This window comes from Schistocerca americana, chromosome 4 (assembly GCF_021461395.2).
Source record: "Schistocerca americana isolate TAMUIC-IGC-003095 chromosome 4, iqSchAmer2.1, whole genome shotgun sequence".
Lineage (NCBI taxonomy): Eukaryota > Metazoa > Arthropoda > Insecta > Orthoptera > Acrididae > Schistocerca > Schistocerca americana.
The window spans coordinates 343359825-343385559 of record NC_060122.1 but is presented as its reverse complement, the minus strand read 5'-3'; the positions used below and the strand labels follow the sequence as shown (position 1 = coordinate 343385559).

Here is a 25735-nt window from a genome sequence, read left to right as displayed (position 1 = left end):
AGGTCGGCCTGTACGCTTTTGTGCTGTACGCGTCCCTTCACGTTTCCACTTCACTATCACATAGGAAACAGTGGACCTAGGGATGTTTAGGAGTGTGGAAATCACGCGTACAGACGTATGACATAAGTGACACCCAATCACCTGATCACAAGTCCCTGAGTCCGCGGAGCGCTCCATTCTGTTCTCTCACGATGTCTAACGACTACTGATGACGCTGATATGGTGTACCTGGCTGGCATTAGATGGCAGCACAATGCACCTAAAATGAAAAACGTATGTTTTTGGGAGTGTTCGGATACTTTTGATCGCATAGTGTACTTGACGCTTTCGCCAGACCAACATGAGGTCGCGAGCATTAAGAAATGGCTGACTTAAAAATGGCTGATGCGAATTACTGATAAAAATGCGACGCGGTCACGTACCATCCAAAAGGAAACAGCCCCAAGGCAGTATAAAGAGTCCACCAGTTCGCATGGCAGAGTACAACCGTTCGAGAGTTCCTACCAGCTGACGAGCATCGGGTGTCTGTCAGCCGACAGCGAAATGTCATGTGAGTGAAACAATGTATTCTCTAAGAATGACATGGATTCTTGCCTATACGTACCTCTTGACTGTGGGTAGTCAGTCTGTCGTCGCTTTCTTGTACCTATGACTGACTGTCACATACATTGTGAGATGTGATGGAACGTGAGGGTTCGATTTGAGCAATAAGAAACTGGCCCCTTTTCGTGATTCGAGTCAAAGTGATAGAACTGGCAGGTTATTTGTTCTAGCAATTTGACTATCTAGTAAGCCTCATCTATGTTCTACACCACTGAAATTATGACCCAGTGTCTGTCATCTTCGAGAACATCATGTAAACTCGCGAAGACGCAATAAAATCACACCAAGGTACCAACAAAGAAGCTTTTCTTGATATGATACCTGAGTCTTTTTGTGGTGTCTCCATACATAGAGACCTTATAAACCTCAGCAAGACCCTGCCACCGACTTATTCGCATGCACGAAGCCGCTGGCGTACCAAAGATTTGGTAAACCTGAAAAATCCCACATCACTTCCTATTCGACTGAGTGATTCACGTAAGAATTTTGCGACCTCCGTCGGGGTACGACAGGATAATTTGAAATACACTCCTGGAAATGGAAAAAAGAACACATTGACACCGGTGTGTCAGACCCACCATATTTGCTCCGGACACTGCGAGAGGGCTGTACAAGCAATGATCACACGCACGGCACAGCGGACACACCAGGAACCGCGGTGTTGGCCGTCGAATGGCGCTAGCTGCGCAGCATTTGTGCACCGCCGCCGTCAGTGTCAGCCAGTTTGCCGTGGCATACGGAGCTCCATCGCAGTCTTTAACACTGGTAGCATGCCGCGACAGCTTGGACGTGAACCGTATGTGCAGTTGACGGACTTTGAGCGAGGGCGTATAGTGGACATGCGGGAGGCCGGGTGGACGTACCGTCGAATTGCTCAACACGTGGGGCGTGAGGTCTCCACAGTACATCGATGTTGTCGCCAGTGGTCGGCGGAAGGTGCACGTGCCCGTCGACCTGGGACCGGACCGTAGCGACGCACGGATGCACGCCAAGACCGTAGGATCCTACGCAGTGCCGTAGGGGACCGCACCGCCACTTCCCAGCAAATTAGGGACACTGTTGCTCCTGGGGTATCGGCGAGGACCATTTGCAACCGTCTCCATGAAGCTGGGCTACGGTCCCGCACACCGTTAGGCCGTCTTCCGCTCACGCCCCAACATCGTGCAGCCCGCCTCCAGTGGTGTCGCGACAGGCGTGAATGGAGGGACGAATGGAGACGTGTCGTCTTCAGCGATGAGAGTCGCTTCTGCCTTGGTGCCAATGATGGTCGTATGCGTGTTTGGCGCCGTGCAGGTGAGCGCCACAATCAGGACTGCATACGACCGAGGCACACAGGGCCAACACCCAGCATCATGGTGTGGGGAGCGATCTCCTACACTGGCCGTACGCCACTGGTGATCGTCGAGGGGACACTGAATAGTGCACGGTACATCCAAACCGTCATCGAACCCATCGTTCTACCATTCCTAGACCGGCAAGGGAACTTGCTGTTCCAACAGGACAATGCACGTCCGCATGTATCCCGTGCCACCCAACGTGCTCTAGAAGGTGTAAGTCAACTACCCTGGCCAGCAAGATCTCCGGATCTGTCCCCCCGTTGAGCATGTTTGGGACTGGATGAAGCGTCGTCTCACGCGGTCTGCACGTCCAGCACGAACGCTGGTCCAACTGAGGCGCCAGGTGGAAATGGCATGGCAAGCCGTTCCACAGGACTACATCCAGCATCTCTACGATCGTCTCCGTGGGAGAATGGCAGCCTGCATTGCTGCGAAAGGTGGATATACACTGTACTAGTGCCGACATTGTGCATGCTCTGTTGCCTGTGTCTATGTGCCTGTGGTTCTGTCAGTGTGATCATGTGATGTATCTGACCCCAGGAATGTGTCAATAAAGTTTTCCCTTCCTGGGACAATGAATTCACGGTGTTCTTATTTCAATTTCCAGGAGTGTATATTGGCTAATTGTAAGGACTGCCAAAATGGTAAACCTTCGACACACGGTATGCAGGCACCTATGTTTCCGATTATTCCAAAGGAATTAAAGCAGTTTGTATCCCTCTAGGGTCCCCGCCCCGGTGAAAGCAATGTTTTTATTGTGTTTTTATTGTTACAGAATAATCTTCTAAATACGTAACACTTACGCCGTTGAGTAAAACAACTCCGTCCGAACAGGCCTTGGAAGACCGAGCGGTACCGACCGGCTGTCGTGCCATCCGCAGCCCACAGGCGTCACTGGATGTGGATACGGAGGGGCATGTGGTCAATACACGGCTCTCTCGGCCTCCCGGCCGGTATGTCAGTTTCCGAGACCGGAGCCGCTACTTCTCAGTCAAGTAGCTCCTCAGTTTGCCTCACAAGGGCTGAGTGCACTGAGTGTACCCCGCTTGCCAATAGCGCTCGGCCGGCCGGATGGTCACGCATCCAAGTGCTAACAGCGCTTAACCACGGTGATCTGACGGGAGCCGGTGTTACCACTGCGGCAAGGTCGTTGGCTGAGTAAGGCAACAGCGGTTTCAAAAACATTTGAGAGGGATTTATTGACACAGGTGGGTCGTGTGGAGAGATTTACTTCGAATAACAGTCCACAGTTTCGATCGCAACGATGGGTGGAAATGTTAAGAAGGCATAGGATAGAACTATTTTCATTTCATCCTACAGACCTGCTTCCAACCCTGCAGAACGTATTATGCGTGATTTAGGAAGTCTACTTAGGATTTATTGCTGGAAGCAGGACATGAGCTGGGACGTTTTCTTGCCAGACTTACAAGATGTCATGAATGAGTTGCCACACAGCTCCACCAAGCTTCCGCCCATCACGGTTCTGAATAACCGATAACCGCGAGATCGGATGAGAGAAGTAGTGTACTACCCACCGAAACAAAAGGAACGACGCAAGCACATTGTCAAATAAGCGCTATCCATCTCAGAGCGGTAGCCTCGAAAAATAAGGAAAGGCCAGCGAAGAAAGCGAGGATTAGACAATTCCAATTAGGACAGAAAACGTTGGTACGTTGTCACCGTCTCTTGAACAAAAAAGCGATTTGCCACAAATTTTTTCCGGTCTATGAAGGACCTACACGAATCCACAGAACGGCGCACGAGAACGTGGTGGAACTGGGATCCATGAATACAGGAAAATCAACTGGTCCCCACCATATCAGCAATGTCAATCCCTTCACGAAAAAAGGAGTTTGTGTGGAACAAACAAATGCAGAATTTAAATGGAAGCAGGAGGAAATCGGCCTTGCATAATGGCGCAAAAGTCGATGTTACATTGTATTTTGTAAGAACAAGTATCATTCAAAAAAATGGTTCAAATGGCTCTGAGCACTATGGGACTTAACAGCTATGGTCATCAGTCCCCTAGAACTTAGAACTACTTAAACCTAACTAACCTAAGGACAGCACACAACACCCAGCCATCACGAGGCAGAGAAAATCCCTGGCCCCGCCGGGAATCGAACCCGGCGTAGGAAGCGAGGACGCTACCGCACGACCACGAGCTGCGGACTATTTCCCTTCTGTCATAGTTACTACTTATGCAGCAATTAAATTAGTCACAGTCACTGAAAACATGGTAGAGTTGTAAAATGTGTAGAGGTATTGTAAAAGAAGTGAACAGTTTCTATATAAGGTCGGTAACATGTTTTTTCAGGAAGAAAAATGTGGTTTTCACGATGAATGTGAAGATCGGAGAAGTAAGTAGACGGCAATGGAAAAGGGAAAGACTGGGTTATTTTTTGTGATAAGGGGGTATAAAGTGGAGAAGGTTTCTGCTGCTCAAAGTATCAAGAGTGGCTATGCGCTTGTTGTTTCATAGGGCTGTTCTTAGAATGGAGGGATGTGGTATTGATGTTTATGGTATTAAGGTCAAGGCCAAGATTGCATTTGGACAGAGATTAATGGAGTAGAAAGACTGGGAGGGAGATGGCGAGCGGCGTTTCTACCTGAATAAAGGTAGAGAAGGAAAGAACGGTTATGTAGGCCCGGCCAACGTGCGTTTCTACTAAATGTGAAAGGAATATGGGAGGAAAGATGTTGGGTGTTCAAGCGTAACCACAAGCGCCGGAACGAAGATGAAGAACGCAAGGGAAGAGAAGGCGGTGAGACGACGTCGGCCAATGGTGCGCTGACTAGGACCGCACCACGACAGGAGCGCCGCCTGCAATAAGTGAATATAATCGGCGCTCCTGCGAGCCTCGGCCGCACATTATTAGCACAGTACCAGAGCAGGACTCGCAGACCAGCACAGTACTGGCACAGTAGTAGGAGAGCACTACGATAGCACTGACGTGTGCTCCATACAAAGTGCTTACATGGACCTTGTATAGAGCAAAGTACTTTGATTGTTTGCTTGTCGCCCATCACTGGCGACACCATTGTAAATTCAAAGACAACTATTGTCTATGTTCTTTATTGTAATAAAAACTATTAATATGATTTGCTTGAATTGTTGTATATCATTCCAAAAACGAAGCATCCTTTAGGCACCCTACACGAGAAAAGTGGGCAGGACTCCATATTTGGCAACGAGGTCTTAAAACCGAACTCCGCACTTGACGGACAGGGAATTTTCTGTTAACTTAGTTTCTTGTCGTTTTTTCTAAGCAGTGTTTTCAGCCAGGTGAAGCAGAAAATTTTCTTTGCTTTTTTTGTTTGCTTGCCTTGTCTTTTTGTTGAATTTATGTCTTCCCACATGCCCACCCCACCTCTCTCACCCCCTGCTCAGGCGCCACAGCCACAAGCGTTAGATGCCACTTTCCTTTGCCGGATATGTTTCCGATGCATCAAAGATCCAGTTGTTCTCAGTTTATCATACATATATTTAAATGTACGATGTGTAGGGTGAGTACGTTGAGGATACCTTTCAGCGTATAAGTTTCTAGTTCTCACTGAACTTCGTCGGCATTCTCCATAAATGAGAAGCATATCGACTTGTTATTCAAAGGAATACATAATTCACATTCCCTTGATTTGACGGTACTGGTCTTACCGTTCCTATTAATGTATTGCGAAACTGTTAAATGGTGTTTACATGCCATGCATATTCGGCGAATACTTACTATTTACACGATGTACGAAAGAGAATTTTTAGAGCATGTGCTTCAATAAGTGATAAGGAATAACACTCAATCCATGATAAGAAGATGGCACCACTGCATTGATACCAATGGTCATCACTTCGAACACCTTCTGTAGATGGACGTTCATGCTGCTAATCAGAAAATAATTACCAAACTATAGCATCCCATTTAAGAAAACAAAGTTGACCTTCATAAGTCTGAGGCCACCTAGCAACAAAAACCCAACGTCATATTATGGCTCCTGTTGTCCCATGCAACATTTGCCCCACAAACTTTTCAGCTATAATCAAACTTTCGGAGTTATCCTAGGTGGCAATAGTTAGTAACTCACCCTGTATATAAGGCATTTTCACAAATAATTTCGTGGGGAATACTTTCTATTAAAGTTTAATCAGTTCAATTTCTAATTTACTATGTATGTACAAAGTGACTGTCATAATCTAATGTTTAGTTGGCAGTAACGCTATGATGGGCCAGCAGACGACACGGACTGGCGAGTGGGTTTCACTTATGCTTGCCTGACAGGAAGGAAACGACAGTAAGATGGCCAGTGGCTACGGAAGTGAAAGTAGGGGCTGGCTGACCCACTTTCTGCGGGATGAGATCACAGAGGCGTGAAGCAGGCACCGCAAGGCGGCAGGAGCGCGACCCTGTCTGGCTTCGAGGGTCGCGTCGTCCCTGCAGACTAGATTCTTCATGGCCGCCGATGGCGTAGTTTGGACGTTGACAAAAACAACTCTGCAGGCGGCAGCGGAAGTCAAGCAACGACGTGAGTTGGCATCACATGAAATGAAGCTAAACAACTCCATAACGTGAAATCATTGCTAACTTTGTGCCACACTGTGAACTGTAGGCTCAAAAAACAGCATATCCGGTTAGCCATTCCAGTATCTCATGCCATACTTACTTTCCTGCACCATATCATTATGAATACCTCATACAACTACACTCTTCACCGTACATCCAGGATGCAACAACTCATAGAGCTTCTTAATTAATAGGCTAAAAGGAATGCCAGCCAACACAAGACTCCTATAGTGGAGTACTGCAGTCCAGTTGACTAAGAAGAACGTGTATGCTACTGCTACGTGCTGCTGAGAACCTGACTCCTCGGTAGTGAGGCATGAGTATGACCATGCCAGCTGTCACTAATGGGTGAGATGCGTTGGAGAACGGCAGCAATGGTGACGAGTTTCTCGTCGCCAAGAAGCAAGGACAATGTTACGCCTTTTCACCGAGCGACTTGACTTTCACCCCCCCCCCCAACCCCTCACCCACCCACCCACCCACCCACCCATACAGACAAGCTGGAATGAATCATTGTCCACATAATAACTGTGTTATCCCTTTGTATCCAAAAGTACAGAAAAAAATGTTGTCCTGTATGTTGTGTGCCATCTCTAATTCAGTGCAGGAAAAACAGTTTTGTGAATTTAATATATATATATATTAAATTATATAATATATATATATATTGGTGAATGTTCCTTTTCAGCAAGACTGTTCTGGAATTCTTTGTAAAGCTTTATGTAATTTATTTGTTTTAACATTATGTAATTGAATTATTTCTCAGTATTATGCAATATGATATACTTCCAAATTTATTATTATCAGTTTTTGTAATTGTTGTATATGTTTGATTTGTTGCAAAGCTGAGAACCTCAATGTACTACTTTTTGGATTTCTTTGTAAACTACTAGCGTATTTATGAATTCACCTGAGACGTTCACTTTATAAGAAATGTTTTGATGCTGTGTTTTATAATGTATAGTTATTGTGTAATTGCTTACTTCTCTCATTTGTTCATATTTAATTTTAAGTAAAAATGTTTGAATGGAAATGATAGGTGTAGTGTGACCTTATGAAAATTTTGGTTCCCTTGTAAACTAACATTTATAGGGTACCATCATATTGATAGGGAAGAGTGAACAGAATATACTGTAACTGAGTACAATCTTTCCCGAATTAAGTATGATTCTGTTTGTTTTTTAGTGAAGAAAACTGGACTGACTTGCTCTTCAGGCTGTTTAATTCTTGCAGCTGTTGCCATCCTGAAACTAAACTACACAAGGCTTTCAACATACGTAGGTACCTTCTACAAATCAGACAGCAATGAGGGTGGTTGTCGTAGGGGTGAATGTGATAGTAAACACTGTGCTTTCACTTATAGGTTGGCAGTGCGTCCCATCCCATAGTTCTAGTCAGTTTTGTTTCGAGTTACCCAACCTATAGTTTATGAAAATGCCCATTCCCAGTATAAAAATAAACTGCAGTTTCCTCACATATTTCGTTCCAAATCCAAGTATTTCTCGTTTCACTAGATATCGATGACGCTCCAATATTACATTATTTCGTTGAAAAAATCTGAAGTCGCTTGAATATTACGCTCGATGAGGAAGTTTCACAAATTAATTATATAGCGAAATACTCTCGTCTATGCATAGTATCATTTGCCAAAATATTGTTTCAATATATGAAGCCGTTTACGAAATACAATGAATTTTGTGAATGTTTGTTTCTAGCTTTTTCACTGGCGCGAGAGTTCGGTATGAAGTTCCTTATATATGATCCATTTTCTCGAGACTCGTAATAGAGAGTAGTATCGAAAAAATGGTTCAAGTGGCTCTGACCACAATGGGACTTAACTGCTGTGGTCATCTGTCCCCTAGAACTTAGAACTACTTAAACCTAACTAACCGAAGGACATCACACACATTCATGCCCGAGGCAGGATTCGAACCTGCGACCGTAGCGGTCGCTCGGTTCCAGACTGTAGCGCCTGGAACTGCTCGACCACTCCGGCCGGCAAAGTAATATCATGCAACGTTTAAATTCATACACAGAAACATAGGACCTAAATTCGTAACATCAACTTTCCACTGCAAACTTTCCGAAATTCTTGCAGTAGTTTACTTAATCCTGAATTATCATAATAAATATTAGCAAAATTATGGGCAGTTCACCATGAAGCTGACGAATAAAGTTATAAGATTTTTTTACTGAACAGCTTCTTTACAATCGTTTGAGAAAGATTACAGTCTGGATGGCTTGCGCGCCCTGCTGTTCACAGAGTCAAGACAGCCAGCTAGCTTCCACGCCGAATCATACACCGTGTGGAGGGTTCAGCAAGGGAGGTAGTTGTCACCCCCAAGGGCTGGCCAGCAGCCATGCAAGCCAACTAGCAAACTTGTGGGGAACCTTGTTCTCTAGGAGAGGGGCTTAACACTCTTACTGGCATGCCAGTTGACTCAGGCGCGGTTAGAGGCGCCATCTCACGAATCGCACGGCCCCTCCCGAAGGAGGGTCGAGGCCTCCCTCGGGCATGAGTGTGTGTGTTGTCCTTACCGCAATTTAGTACAAGCAGTGTGTAAGTCTAGGGACCACTGACCTCAGGAATTAGGCCCCTTAGGAACTGAAACATTTTTGAACTTACAAGCTTATATTTCGCACAGGGACCATAATAACAAAATGAGACACCATGATGATCTTTTCTTTATTGGTGCTAAAGTCATAATACGCTGAGGTGACAAAAGTCATGAGATAGCGATATTCACATATGCAGATGGCGGTAGTATCGCTTATGCAGGTTATAAAATGGTAGTGGAGTGGCGGAGCTGTCAACCTAAGTAAGGTTTCCCGCCTTTCTGAGGTCTTCTCCATCCTCGATGATCGCCACTTTGATTATTTTCTTTTCACCACCGTCATGGAACGCGCTGATACCTCAGTCGCTCGACTTACTCCTAGTCTCCAGTACTTGGGGCAGTTGCCCCCCTCCGACATCAACACTCCAAACACAGTATACGACATTAAACTTATCCTACAGTCCAAATGCAACAAGGTCCCTGGTCGCGACTGTGTCACCTACCGCCACCTTAGAGAAAGCTCCTTCACCTTCCTGACTGTCCTTGCCAATCTCTATAACGTCATCCTACCGGCTTCTACCCCGACCTGTGGAAGACTTTCTGCGTCCTCTTATTCCTCAAACCCAACCCAACAAACCCATCTGCCTCACCTCTATCTTCAGTAAGGTCTTCGAATCCTTCCTCTCCCATCTTAACCATCAGCACCTTACTCAACACCACATCCTCCCCCTTACCCAGTGTGGCTTCCAATCCTCCTCCTCCACTGACGACCAACTCTTTAGCCTTGTCCACCTTCTCTCCCTCCAGTTTAACTCCCATCGCTCCGCCATTTTTGTTTCCTTCGACCTCCAAAATGCCTATGGTTGCCTATGGCATCCCAGTCTCCTGTTCAAACTCCAAACCTACGCCCTGCCTATCAATTTTGTTCATCTGGTCGCTTCCTTCCTCTCACGCCGTCCTTCCTATGTCACCCTCCACAACACCAACTCCTGTGTCTTTTAACCCACTGCTGGCATCCCCCAGGGCTCCGTCCTCTCCCCTCTCCTCTATCTCCTGTACACAGCTGATATATTCACCTTCTACAATATGCTGATGACACTGCCTTCCTGGCACTCTATCCTACCCTTCAATGGTCCCAAGGCACCCTTCAAACCCACCTTGACCAGTTCACCACTTAGTGTAACCAGTGGTTCCTTTGTCTCAACCCCTTCAAAACCCAGGCAATCATCACAGGCCGCACCACCCGCTCCTTCTGTCTCCACGATATCTACCTCACCATTTATGATCATCCCATCCAGCTCACCCCCACCCTGAGATGCCTTGGCCTCACCTTTGACCGTCACCTCACCTGGACCCCTCACAGCCTCACCCTCCAGCAGAAAGCCCATTCCCAACTCCTGAAACTCCTGTCTGCCTGGACATGGGGATTGCATCTTTCCACCATCCTCCACACCTGCAAATCCCTCATCCTTCCTATCCTCTGTTATGCCAGCGTTGCCTGGATCTCTGGCCGACCCCCCCCCCCCCCCCCCCACTTTTACAAGGCTCTCCAAATCCTCAAATGCCATGCACTCCACCTTACCTTCCTTCCCCACATGACTCCTGTATGACCTCATCTCCTTCCCCCACCTCCTCCTTTTCCTCCAACATCTCCGCATCCTTTCCATTATGCGCAGGCTTGATTTCCCTCATCCCCTGGTTTCCTCCGTCCTCTCCACCCCCCACTCGCTGGTGTGCCTCTATCGCTGTATCCCTGCCTCTCTCCACCTCCACAACCTCCATCTCCTTCATCTGGGTAATTTCCAATACCTCCCCCTCCCAGATGTTGAACCACGTCATAACATCAACTCTTCCTTGCAACTGTAACCTGGCCTTGTTCCCTCCCCTCCACAGGGCCCCCCTTTTCCTCTCCCCTCCTTCTCCCATAGTGGATTTTCCTACTTTCCCTCAGAGTCCCAGCATCCCCTCCTCAACTGTCCCTCTCACGTTCTTCCCTCCCCAGCCCTCGTCGACGCGCCCCTGCTTGTCACCCCCCTCTCCACCCCTCCTTACCTTCTTCTCTTTTTCCCTTCTCCCTCATCTCCATGTCCCTGGCAGATCCTGTGTTTGCTCATCGTCATCAGTGTGCTACGTCAGTGTTGTGATTGGTGCTGTTCTCCTGTGCGTCCAGAGCTGTGATTTTAGTTGTGTGTTGTGTTGGACTTAGACATAGTGTTACTGACAGTGACAGTTATACGCTACGCCGTCCATCGCTACTTTTATGCTCCATCCATACAACACCATGCATTATTTTAATTGTCCCAGTGTGAGGGTTTCTGTGTGCAATACTTTTTTAAGTTTTTTGTCTCCATTTTACAGACGCCTCCTTTTTGAGAGAGAGAGAGAGAGAGAGAGAGAGAGAGAGAGAGAGAGAAAGGGAGCGAGAGGTTTAGTGCACACTAGTCTTAAATTCACCACTGTAGTGGAAAATTGTATTACTATATGCGGCATCAGGACTGTAAGCGCTGTATTGCGACATGTGGAGTATGTCTGTACACGTAAATCATGATGGTATTATATAGGTAGAGGTAGACTGTTTGGATGTTAAATCATCACGGAAAAGGGAATACAAGTTGGTTACAACATGAAATAAAGATCTCGCGATGGAGAGATTATGCAGCAATAGCCAAAACAGTCAACAGTGTGAAGAGTAGAATTTACCGAGAGGAAGGTGCCCCTCTGTATAGGGTAGATCCCGCCGGCGGTGAGCGTCAACGGCCTCTGCCCGCGAACCATGACCAGCAGCAGCTTCTTCTGAAAGCAGATGTTGGTGTCTGGCCAGTCGCAGCTGTACGCAGCCATGGACACAAGCTCCCCCTAAAAGCAAGAAAATAGGGCAATTTTTCTTTTCTTAGGGAAGGGGGCAAGAATTAAGTCGCTACAATGTACATCAAATGTACAAAAGCTTAAAAAATCATAAATTTATATGTTCCGCTAAAATCAAATTCTCTTCCACTCATTCTCGGTCACAGTCATCGATACAATCGTACTATCACCGAGGCTCTAAAAACTGTAAACATCGTCTTCGCTGTAAGCGCCCCAAATTAGAGTACAATAACAAGAAATTTATTGTAGGCCTATAAGAGGCGAACAAAAAGTGTTAGTTTGAGCGCACCTCTGCAGCATACATACAACGCAGCATGACTCCGATGCAGGTATATAAGCCCTGACATGCAAGGGGTTAGTGTGTCATTGTTGTTTTTCCGACGCGTGTACGGTAGCTGCAGCGACGCGAACAATGGGGAATTCATTACCAAATGTTCCCAAACAGGAACAACATGCTATTGTTCTGTTCTTGGCTGCCGAAGGGCAAATATCGGTAGACATCCAGCGGAGAAAGAATGTGTATGAGGCAGCAAGTCTGCAGAAAAATAACACTATGGAATGGTGCGCCAGTGGTGCAGTTGCTTCAGGGCAACGCACCTCCTCATAAAGCAAATATCGTAACGCAGAAGTCACGCCAACTGAAGTATGACACACCCGAGCACGCGCCCTGTAGTGTGATCTCTTCTCATGCGATTATCAAGCCTTCGGTCCCTTAAAAAAGGCTCTGAAGGGTCGACGATTCTTCTCGAAAGAGGATGTGCAGCAGGCCGTTACGGACTTCTCCATGCAGCAGGATACAGTGTTTTACCAAATGGGTCACTTCAAGCAGGTGCGTCGGTGGGATGATGGCATCAGAGCTCACGGTGATTTTTCCTGGTTGGCCTAACGAAAAAAATGTTCAAATGTGTGTGAAATCTTATGGAACTTAACTGCTAAGGTCATAAGTCCCTAAGCTTACACACTACTTAACCTAAATTGTCCTAAGGACAAACACACACACCCATGCCGGAGGGAGGACTCGAACCTCAGCCGGGATCAGACGCACAGTCCATTGGCCTAACGATTCTAGACTGTACGGCCTTCGAACGGAAACTTTTTGATCGCTCCTTATAGTCGGTTTATTTTTTAAAAGAAACAATAAATCTCTATGAAACACCCACATCGACAAAATATTAAAATCTACCCTTCAAGAATTTAAGAAGAGAGTTAAATAGTCGCAGAATTTTAAAAGCCGTACCACATTCATTTCGTCACTTATCCGAATAGAAGCACTTCAACTGGTAAACTATCATCTGCACTCTTTCCTCATAATGAAATAAAGTACACTGAAATGGAGTCTACTGAAATTTATGCGCCACAAACACCATACATTGGTAACGAAATTGCATTGCCTGCGTTATTCCGATGACGATGCACAACGTGTGATCTGTACGGGAATACATATCATGGATGTGCTAGTACAGATCGTAGACGTATAGTTGACGACATATGGAAGTTTGGGTCTGGCCGTGAGTCGTGCAAGTATAGCTGAATGGTAGGGCGATCGGTCGCGATAAGCGGGAAATCCGGGTTCGAGTCCCGGTCTGGCACAAGTTTTCATTGTCATTCCATTCTACAGCTGATGGTGGTCATCATTTGCAATTGCGAATTCATCTGATGTGATACATTGATAAGTCCTCTATCTGGACCACAAAGCCGTTTGTCATCACACATTGTCCCGTCGGTAGGCTAATGAGAAGGATCTCGGATTTTCTGAGTTCGGAAGGATATATGTCAGAGTACAGCTTCATTTTTCGCAGCTTATTGTCCACCACTTCCAGACACACTTCGTTTCACTAAAACATGACCCCGTTGAACAGCGATGTGACAAGATGTACGGTGATGGTAGATCGAGCTACGGTAATTTTAGCACTTGCTTCCTTGACTCCCACATACAGTAATCTTTTTCCTGAATTCCGACGAGCCCCGTTTTACAAAAAAAAAAAAAAAAAAAAAAAATACCCTCCCTCCTCCAGAAATTTATCTGAGGAGGTTTAATTTGTTCACAGAAAGTCTTAACTGGAACAGCTGCAATACAAGCTGCACGTGACTCTTACAGTCTCATCACAACCTATACTCGATCAGAATCTCGAAAAAGGGGCCATAAATGTAAAAAAATGTTCGGAGTTCCGAAGTTTCGTGTAATCATGGGACTGTTGAGTACCGGTCTTAGAAGCAGCCGGTTGTTTCTTCCCGAAGCTGAACTGCAGGTTTGAGCCGTGCACCGGGCTAGCCGGGCTGGAAGATCACTGCGTCGTTTGGATGAAATGTTTTTGTCAGCGAAATCAGACATTTTCTAATGGGTATTCCACGAGTTTTATACTTAATTAATTATTTATCAATTAACTATTGGTTTTTGTTAATTCGCTTCTTACCGGAATGAAAGCTAGAAAACTGTAAAATGCGAGAGAAAGAGAGGATAATTTTCTAATTCCACGACATTTCTCCTTCTTACAGTCCGTCTTTAAGTAATATTTACTATGTATTATCTTCGTGAATCAGCCTTATAATCCAGCTTCTAGCCGCAACTCCGTCTTTGGACTATTTTTTTAAGCGACAGTTGCAAAATGCCGTTATTTACTCTGAGAAAATGAAAACTGATGTCGAAAAGTTTCGAAGCTACGTTGTTGCAACAGCCATGCATTATGTCAAAGAGTACTAATGGTGCAATTTTCCAACAGGAGTCCATAGACTGTTGATCTGCAATTTTACCAATAGGCCAGCTGCTGGAAGATGCACAGGAATGAACAAACAGGTTAATAAGGCAATATCGTCTAAACTTTGCGCGTGAAAAATATGAAGGATGCTTTCAAATGGTTCAAATGGCTCTGAGCACTATGGGACTCAACTGCTGTGGTCATTAGTCCCCTAGAACTTAGAACTACTTAAACCTAACTAACCTAAGGACATCACACACACCCATGCCCGAGGCAGGATTCGAACCTGCGACCGTAGCAACAGCGCGGCTCCGGACTGGAGCGCCTAGAACCGCACGGCCACCGCGGCCGGCGAAGGATGCTTTCCGGAGAATTCTAGCAACAAGCAATCCTTATAATTCTTCTTTGTGGAAACCATCTCCAAGGAAAGTGAAAACTTTGTCGTAGGAAGCTGTTGCCCTGTTGGTGCCTACTGCAGATGATTACGAGGGACAAGATGGTGCGGGTGATGAAGGCCATAAAAATGTCGAAGAGGAGGAACATGAAGTAGGAAATGAAGATGTAGAAAGAGGAAGAACAAGAAGCCCAAGAGGAAGAAGATTAAGGAATCTTAGAGAACTTTCAGTTTTTGTTACCAATATATATTTTCTGTAATAAAGAGAATAACAGAGCAATTTCGTAGTAAAGTTTGCCATTAAAATTGTAAGCGAAAACATTTTCTGTCGACTTCATTAATTTTTTCCATATTATTGTCGCAATATTGTATCCGTCATTTTGAATTTTTCAATTTTGATACAAAAATACAAGGTGTACAACTTCGCTTCCGCCGTTTTTCCCCCAACATTTGAGGCTTTAATGAAACAAATTGGTTACACATGTATCATTCAAAGTATTTTCCATCGCTGGCCACTACTTTCTCCCATCTTTCGGGCAGTGTGCGAATCCCACGTCGAAAAAATTGTTCATCTTTTGAAGCGATCCACGAGTCGATCAATTTGTGACTTCTTCATGAGATCGGAGCGTTGGTCAGTCAGGCCATGCGCCATAGATCTAAACAGGTGATAGAGGGAGCAATGTCTGGAGAATACGGCGGGTAGGGTAGGGCTTCCCATTTTAACGTTTCCAAGTGCGTTTTGACCTCTTTTGCAACGTGGGGTCGAGCGTTGTCATGCTGCAAAATCACTTCACGGTGTCTTCAGCTGTATTGCGGCCGTTTGTTTTTTAATGCTCTGCTCAAATGCATTAATTACGTTCGATAACGAGCACCTGTGATTGCTTCACTTGGTTTTAACACCACGTAGTACACGACGAGCTAGTGCCTCCAAATACAGAGAATGATCTTGGAGCCGTGGATATACGGTTTGGCCGTCGACGTGGAAGCATGGCAGGGATATCCCCACGATTTTTTTTGCGTTTCGGGTTATCGTAATGAACCCATTTTTCGTTCCCGGTCACACTGCGATGCAGATATCCCTCCCGTTTTGGCCTCTGAAGTAACTGTTCACAAACACAAAAACGCTGTTCAACCTCTCTTGATTTCAGCTCGCACGGGACCTAAGTTCCTTCTTTCTGAATCATGCCCATGGCTTTGAGACGTTTAGAAATAGCTTACTGTGTCACTCCCACTAATCGTGCCAATTCTTGTTGAGTTTGATGCGAGTCTTCACTCAGCAATGGCTCCAATTCTGCATCTTCGAAAACATTCTCTCTTCCACAAGTATGTCGGTCTACGACATTAAAATCACCGTTCTAGAAGCGTTGAAGCCACTCACTCACGTTCTTTCACTAATAGCGTCCTTACCATACGTACTTGAGAGCATTCGATGAGACTCAGCGGCTGTTTTCTTCGTATTGAAACAAAACACTAACACCTCCCGCAAATGACGAGAATTAGGGTCGTATACTGACATTTTCAATCAAGAACAACTTTAGGATGCAGACACAAATCGACTAATGTTTGGATGAGTTTATGTTGACCGAGGTCCAGGCTAACTGCCTGACGTCTGCGATCGGTTTATTTCGACCGCTACTTACCGTTATCGCCACCTATCGGCAAACGGCGGAAGCAGAGTTGTTCACCTTGTAGTTATCAGAAGGGTTAGAAATCCCAGTACAGCCATTTTTGCCAATATTGGAGCAATTTTGAAATTTTGGCCAGGTTTGCAGGATTCTAGCAAATTGTGCAGGGTCGTATTAACACAGCGCTCTCCGTGTAGTGTCACTTTTCGTACTGGAAGGGAGAGAAGAAACAGTTTAGAAGAGGAACGTGTGTCTCACCTGCTCCCGCACGCTGTGCGCTCCCACACAGTAGAGCAGCAGCTGCATGCTGACCGTGGGGGCGCACATCAGCTCCTTGAGTAGGGCTCCGCTCTCAACACTCTGTGAACACACGGCCGCCCTTCAGTATCTGCAGCGTTGGCAAGGAAGTATTTCTAAGTCATCAGACTTTCGAGTGGTTTCATACTGTCCTCCATATTTTTTCGTATCCTGGGCAAATGTTACGTCTTTACTTAAGAAGGGTAAGATGTCAAACGGGCCGACTTGGAGCAAGAGAGGCATTTTAATTTCCACTGTCTATAATTTTACGAATAAATTCATAAAACCTTGTCAGCATGACTAGGAAGGATTGAGGATTCACAATCAAAGCAGTGGAAGTTCAAAAATACAACAAAATAAATTTTTTACATGTGAAATTTCATCATTTTTTTCACTTATTATTGGCTGCAAAGTGGTTGTCTTTACCCGTGATAAGGAATCTGGTACTTCTCGCGATTTTCAGCTACTTTTGCTTTTTACAAACGGAACAACAGCTGAACAGGACTGTAAACAATAAACCTCTACCCAGTCGTGTGTATTGTGTCACAATATACACTGGCGCATCCTGGCGTGTTTAGTAGAACTACTTGGACAGGTAAAGTCAGTTTACACAAAGCTGAACAATGCCAATTTGTACCAATATGTATGTATATGTATAATAATTATCTGTACAATACAGTCTCATTATTAAGCGTTATTTGAGCACACTATTTTGTATTCTAACCAATAACTCACATGAATCACTACCGTATTGCTCCGTTGTAACAGGCAGCCGGTGTTTCCAAACGTATGGGAGGGGGGGTGGGGGGGGGGGGGGGGGTAGGCTATTTTTAGCAATAGAAACTGAGATTGCTAATTTCCTACAGAACTCTTTCAGTGCAGATTTTGTGCCCCTGATTGATTGGCATGAATAATATCACCATCTAACTCACGGGGGACTTAGAAATACGTAATAAGTTGAGTGGTTCTGCTAATTAATTTTTCAAAGAGTGCATAACGACATGTTTCATTGTTGAGTAACACATAACATTTTGTCACTTAAAGGATTAACTGACTGTAAAATAAAAACGTTGTGTTACATATAAAGCCTAGTAAAGTGTTTTTCTTCACTATTTTTATTAAATGTGATAATATCAACTCGTTTTCCAAAAAGTTCTTTAGGCCAGTAACAATATTCAGTAGTGTGTGTCCTCAAAAGCGTAATTCTGACATTTCGAACGCCTCTCGCTCGTGTCTACAATTGACGTTTCCTCAGCTGGTGGACGAATCAGCTAAATATCGTATCCTTCGCGTGTACAAATTCTTATCAAGTTCGATTTGCGTTTCTAGCCTACGTCATTGGAAAGACTGTTGTAGAAACGACTAAACGGACAATAAAAGGGCGTTGTACAATGTGCATATCATATTGTAGTTAGGCTATCCCTCAAACTGTTATTCCTACAGTTACACCGAGATGGCGATGAGGTACGTGTCTCCAATTTCACTTCGCGACACGCCCGGACAGCCAAGTACGTAAACGAGCTGCTTCCGGGATACGGGGAGAGGAGCCTGACGCGAATGTAACACTGCCTTGCCTCGATACACAGATACGTGCATAGTTATACTGCACACAGAATAGGGAATTGTCTGAAAATACGACGTTGTAGCACTCCTTGAAGATTCCATGCAACAAATGTCATATTGGCGACATGTGCACTATATGCCTGGTTACGCAAACGATCAGCATTTCGGTGAAGCTACACAAAGTAAGCAGGAGTAAAGAAAACCAGAATATATGTAAAAGGAAAGATTAATACGAGCTCCTCCCGCTCAAGGGATGTCTACTGGCCACCGTGCCATCGACTGCCTTGCGGCGTCACGCGGAGCCTCAAAAAGCAACGCAAGACCCCATGTCGCCCACGCTGTTCTGCCACACCTCGACACAGAGGTCATTAGACTGTTAACTCGGCCAGCATAATCTACAGGTCTCATACTGAGTGAAAATGTCTGCTCTTGAGTCTCTGAGAGACTGGCATGCTAACACTTGCTAGTCTCTGTGAGTGATGAACTTTGGAATATAGAATCAAAAGACGTACCTATATGTGACAATAGCCCTCGCAATACCAAGGGGGGATGGGGGGGGGGTTACTTTATGCCCACCTTTTAAAAACAGTGAAATCTACTAAGAGACTTTATTTTTTAAAATTTTGTAAAAAATGTTTATCGTCTTTAATGAAGTCCTCTTCCAGATTCTATGATTTTTTTGACTCCCCACAACAGTCGTCTTACTCCGCAAATAATAGCATTACGTGACCTTACAACACATGGACATTATATTGCTCTAGGTTGATAGCAACACATCCTATGGAGGAATTACAAGCTAACATTACAAACTAATAGGAAACACATATCTCAAGAACTGAAAGATATCTCAAGAGGAGAATTATATTCTACCAAATTTGCTTTCAGTGACACTGGTACTGGAAACATTCCAATGTCAATTGCCCGTGAAAAACCCAGAGGAATCTGCTGTTTGTATCGTCTCAACATTATGACGCTGCAATTGGTTCTCCTACTGACACTAAGGAGAAAACAGTTATCCATTTATATTATAATGAGACTAAAGGTGGCGTTGACACGTTAGCTCAAATTATGAGGAAATATTCAACTAAGAGGGCTACAAGAAGGTGGCCGCTGTCTGTTTTCTATACTATTGTGGCCATAGCAGCGATAAATAGTTATACACTATTTTTGTTGAACTTCCCGGATTGGAATAGGAAAAAACCTAGTAAGCGACAACTTTTTTTTTCAAGAACTCGGAATACAGCTCACGAAACCATACATTGCAGAAAGGGCTACAAATATTGCAAGATTGCCAAAGCCTGTAGTTTCAAGTACGGAGGGTATTCTCGGACGGAAAATCAAGCGGAAATTCGTACAAAGGAAGCTTATGGAGATAAAGGTAGACGACATTTGTGTGTTAGTGAAAGCCGTTCAAAAGTAGAAAAGTACAACAAAGGGAACAAAACAACAACAATCTGCAACAATTGTAAGAGGTACACATGTGGTAAACACAGCAAAAAAACTGTTGTATGGCCGGCCGGTGTGGCCGAGCGGTTCTAGGCGCTTCAGTCCTGAACCGCGCGTCTGCTACGGTCGCAGGTTCGAATCCTGCGTTGGGCGTGGATGTGCGTGATGTCGTTAGGTTGGTTAGGTTTAAGTAGTTATAAGTTCCAGGGGACTGATGACCTCAGATGTTAAGTTCCATAGTGCTCAGAGCCATTTGAACCATATTTTGAACTGTTGTATGTTCCAAGGGTGAAGTAGATTTCGAAGAAATTGGTGAATAATTCTTGTCACAAAGAAGTTTTTGTAATATTTTTTCATTTTAGTAAAGTGTAACTCAACAGTACTACAACTACTTTTATTACCAACATTTGTCAAGAAAATTAGACTTAGCAAATTTAAACGACGAAGTAAGTGAAAGATATAAAATGCATTTTGAAAACAATTTTAAAAGAAATATTCAAGTTCTGGATCCTGATTATGCATCAATAGACCTTTCAAAAGTATGTTATTAATGCAATCCAAGAACAATTAATGAATATTCCTCATTTTTAAAATTTTTTATGATGGGGTCAACACACATTACCCCGCCCACTCCTTAGTAATACAGGTTACTGAAAATGGCTTGGTATTGCGAGGGTTAAGGTCAGTTCGAATCGATACCCAGACGGGTTCGAGCCACTGTTACTGTGAGAGGAGAAATTTCTGCATACTATTTGCACCCCATGTACTCTCAGATCTATTACAAATTTATTCATGTATTCTTGTCACTATACTGTATACTTACAATAAGTAAAACTTCGTTATTTATTGTCCCTCCTGGTGCTGCACTTCACTGAACGGCTGTGTGTACAGGGTGACCCAGCTGCTCCTACCTGTGAATTTTTCGTAACCTGCAAGGCCTTCGAAATCCACATGCGAGATCTTCGTACTCTCTCGTTCGCTACGTGCAAACTATCAGCCTTACAGAAAAAAAAATTACCAGGAGATTTTTGTAGGAAATTTAATTTAGTTAAATTATGTATGGGGATACATTTTTGCTAGAGGTCACAGCTTTCGAATTATTCAAGCAAAACGTACAAAAGTGACCTTCAAATAAGTTTTTCTTGAATAACTCGGAAACTACGGACTCTAGGGGAAACATGTCCCAGTATTAAATAGAACTATTTTAAATTTCCGAGAAAAATCTCCTGTTCATTTTTTCTGTAGGACTAACACTTTGTGCATAACAAGTGAGAGAATATGCCAATCTCACACATGATTTTTGAAGGCGTTGTGGGCTGCTTAAAACCAATAGGCATGAATAGCTGAACCATTGTATAGAGACCTGAGCGTCTGAACATGTGATTTAGATCTATAAAGGAGATGTTTAAGATACTCTACTCATCCATTGATCATACTAACACTTCCATTATACACACATCAAAAGAAGTTTTCCATAACTCTGGTTCCCAGAACTCCTGAAGACAGACGTTGACTGTGGATATTGTATCACAGACACAGTCTCTTTGACTGTAAAGAAATGTCACTAAACCCACCCATAGATGTAACCAATCATGCTTGAGCAACGCCTTAGACGGATGGAGTCCGACAGCAGATCAGTTCCAGACATTCCACCAGGAAGTACACTGCTCGTGTTGTTTGTTGTTCAACCATGCCTAGACGGTCAATACCGCGGTTCGATCGTATCCGCATTGTTACTTTGTGCCGGGAAGGGCTCTCAACCAGGGAAGTGTCCAGGCGTCTCGGAGTGAACCAAAGCGATGTTTTCGGACATGGAGGAGATACGTAGAGCCAGGAACTGTCGATGACATGCCTCGCTCAAGCTGCCCAAGGGCTACTACTGCAGTGGATGACCCCTACCTACGGATTGAGTCTTGGAGGAACCCTGACAGCAAAGCCACTGTGTTGAATAATGCTTTTCGTGCAGCTACAGGACGTCGTGTTACGACCCAAACTGTGTGCACGGCGAGGTCTGTCTTTGCAACCACGGCATCATGCAGCGCGGTAAAGATGGACCCAACAACATGCCGAATGGACGACTCAGGATTGGCATCACGTTCTCTTCTCCAATGAGTGTCGCATATACCTTCAACCAGACAATTGTCGGAGACGTGTTTGGAGGCAACCTGGTCGGGCTGAACTCCTTAGACACACTGTCCAACGAGTGCAGCGAGGTGGATGTTCCCTGCTGTTTTAGGGTGGCATTATGTGGGGCCGACGTACGCCGCTGGTGGTCATGGAAGGCGCCTAACAGCTGTACGATACATGAATGTCATCCTCCGACCGATAGTGCAACCATATTGGCAGCGTATTTGCGAGGCATTCGTCTTCATGGACGACAATTCGCGCCCCCATCGTGCATATCTTGAGAATGACTTCCTTCAGGATAAAGACACCGCTCGACTAGAGTGGCCAGCTTGTTCTCCAGACGTGAACCCTATCGAACATGCCTAGGAGAAATTGAAAAGGGCTGTTTATGGACGACGTGACCCACCAACCACAATGAGGGATCTACGCCGAATCGCCGTTGCGGATTGGGACAATCTGGACCAACAGTGCCTTGATGAATTTGTGGATAGTATGCCACGACGAATACAGGCATGCATCAATGCAAGAGGACGTGCTACTGGGTATTAGGGGTACCGGTGTGTACAGCAATCTGGACTACCACCTCTGAAGCTCTCGCTGTATGGTGGTACAACATGTAATGTGTGGTTTTCATGAGCAATAATAAGGTCGTAAATAATGTTTATATTGATCTCTATTCCAATTTTCTGAACAGCTTCCGGAACTCTCGGCACTGAGGTGATGCAAAACTTTTTTTGATGTGTGTATTAAAATCTGATATGCTTTCGTGTACTTTCATTTTATTTAAATTATTTATCTGAATAATCAACATTGGGCAACATTGCCTATAATTGTAAAAGGGGATAACATCGTTCTCAGTATGAACGTATGTAGGCCTAACTGTAGTGTTGTACTGAATATAATAAAACGTATTAAAATCTGTACGAAAATGAATTTAAATCACGCCGAAAAATTTTAGAACTTAGGCAATTCTGTAAATACCGTACAAGGTTGCGTATAATTTAGTACTAAAAAGTTAACGTTTTGTATCATGAGTGATAAATACATGATAACCTAAAATTTAGAAGCGTTAATATTTCTGCACATACATATTTGCACCAAATGTTCGTAATTGCCAATATGATCTTTTAAAAGAGTTCTCCTTTTTGTATCAGTTTTTGTTGTTACTCCTAGTTCAACGTTTCCTTCCTCTGATTAAAGAAATTTTTATTTTAAAATCTAATTAGTGGGTACATACAGCATTATATGGGCCTGTTGAATTCTATATTTACAGTGGCATGTGTAAATCAAAAATGGTTCAAATGGCTCTAAGCAATATGGGACTTAATATCTGAGGTCATCAGTCCCCTAGACTTAGAACCACTTAAACCTAACTAACCTAAGGACATCACACACATCCATGCCCGAGGCAGGATTCGAACCTGCGACCGTAGCAGCAGCGCGGTTCCGGACTTAAGCGCCTAGAACCGCTCGGCTACAAGGGCCGGCGATGTGTAAATCAAAGTTACTCATTAACGAGTAAGACAAGTGCCTCACTACACAGAAGTTCAGATATGTAGCTTCTGATCTTCTATCCTGCATACCAAAGAATGTGACCAAAGATGCTCTTTAAGATTGTACGACACTCGTTGTTACCCATTCCAAAACGATAAACGGCGCTCTAAAGGCTGCACAACTTACTTCTTAAATGTTGCAGAGGTTGAAAACACCGCTTCAGTTGTAAGTTACTTTATTTTGACACGACCGGTTTCGGATTGTTACAAGTCCATCCTCCCCGTAGCTGTGCTGTGGTCCCCGAGCGCCGCGTGTAGCAGGCGCGGTGTGCTGCCTATGAGCGCATAGACAACACACCGCGCCTGGTACACTCGGAGATCGGGGACCACAGCACAGCTACGGGGAGGATGGACTTGTAACAATCCGAAACCGGTCGTGTCAAAATAAAGTAACTTACAACTGAAGCTGAAGCGGTATTTTCAACCTCTGCTATAATACTCAGTTGCGGAAATTCTTCCAACAGGAAGCATTCGCTATGAAAAACAATGGTACTCACATATGCCGCTGGAAAAATCATCATACAGCCGTTGAACACTCCGATGGCCAACTGCATCATTGCTATAGGGTTCATAACACTTTCTAGGTACCCGATAAACCTGTAAACATAAAAACAATTGCATTATGTCAATGGAAATAAAGAGTACTTCTTTGGATTAGTTTCTGAGTTTATGAAGGAATGTACAACGCTCACTCGTAGTTGAAAAGTTTTGGTACAAAAATAGTTTGGGAATGAAGTGGAGGCACGAAGTAGGAATTGAGGCCCGAAGAAAGAAAGGGTTATTAAGATATCTTCCAAGCCATGCAAGAATTGACAAGTGGAAATTTGAGGCCGGCCGGAGTGGCTGTGCGGTTCTAGGCGCTACAATCTGGAACCTAGCGACCGCTACGGTCGCAGGTTCGAATTGTGCCTCAGACATGGATGTGTGTGATGTCCTTGGGTTAGTTAGGTTTAATTAGTTCTAAGCTCTAGGCGACTGATGACCTCAGAAGTTAAGTCGCATAGTGCTCAGAGCCATTTGAACCATTTTTAGGAATTTGAAGGGACTGTTGTAGTGCCCCATTTTCAGTTTTTTGCGTTTTGTAGGACCTTTTCCAGCGTTTCTTTTGTACCAGCATCAGTCAACATGGAAACGAATACCCTTACTTGTAACACTTAAGTAATAACTGTTTGTTGCCTAAGGGAAGATGTCAAGAACAGAGACGCGCTTAATATCATAGCCGTGACACCTGGTAAGATCGCAGTTACGCCAGGCTGCGAGCTTCAGGTAATCTTGGGTAACAAACAAACATCGCTACTAAAAGGGATCTGTATATGTATATGCATCAATGTCTAGCATGCGGTTTACCTTTTATTTAGCGTCCAGATCGGACGCATGTTTAGTGAAAGCGAGCAAAAGCACTTTTTATTGCCCGAGTAAATAGCGTCTAAATCATTTGATTTGTAACGAACAGTTGTGCTGGTTAGGGTTGAAAATGAAGTAGCAAAAATTGCTCCCAAAACAGATTACATATAACTGATAAACTTTTTGTTTGATACATGATGATGATGATGATGAGCGTTTGGCGTCATTGGCCGGGAGGCCCCTCGCGGGGCAGGTCCGGCCGCCATATCGCAGGTCTTATTACATTCGGCGCCACATTGGGCGACCTGCACGCCGGATGGGGATGAAATGATGATGAACACAACACAACACCCAGTCCCTGAGCGGAGAAAATCTCCGACCCAGCCGGGAATCGAACCCGGGCCCAGAGGACGGCAATCCGTCACGCTGACCACTCAGCTACTGGGGCGGACGTTTGATACATAGGAAGTGGTGACTTTGAATAGATTTTTTCAATCCTCCTTTTCTAGAGAATCGTCGAGTCAAAAGTATAATGATAATAAATTGTATATGTCTTGATACGCTCGAAGCCGGCCGTTGTGACCGAGCGGTTCTAGGCGCTACAGTCTGGAACCGCGCGACCGCTACGGTCGCAGGTTCGAATCCTGCCTCGGGCATGGATGTGTGTGATGTCCTTAGGTTAGTTAGGTTTAATTAGTTCTAAGTTCTAGGGGACTGATGACCACAGATGTTAAGTCCCATAATGCTCAGAGCCATTTGAACCATTTTTGATACGCT

General features: G+C 44.6%; 1 protein-coding gene across 1 annotated transcript in view; it reads right to left on the bottom strand.

Annotated features, from left to right (window-relative positions):
* LOC124613470 (odorant receptor Or2-like) overlaps positions 1-25735 on the bottom strand; it is a 58775-nt gene that overhangs the window by 22404 nt on the left and 10636 nt on the right. The window contains exons 2-5 of the mRNA XM_047142177.1: positions 24112-24211; positions 16887-16988; positions 11749-11904; positions 6275-6424 (exon numbers count right to left, since the gene is read on the bottom strand). Coding sequence (XP_046998133.1) covers positions 6275-6424; positions 11749-11904; positions 16887-16988; positions 24112-24211 — 508 coding nt within the window. The remainder of the gene's footprint in view (positions 1-6274; positions 6425-11748; positions 11905-16886; positions 16989-24111; positions 24212-25735) is intronic.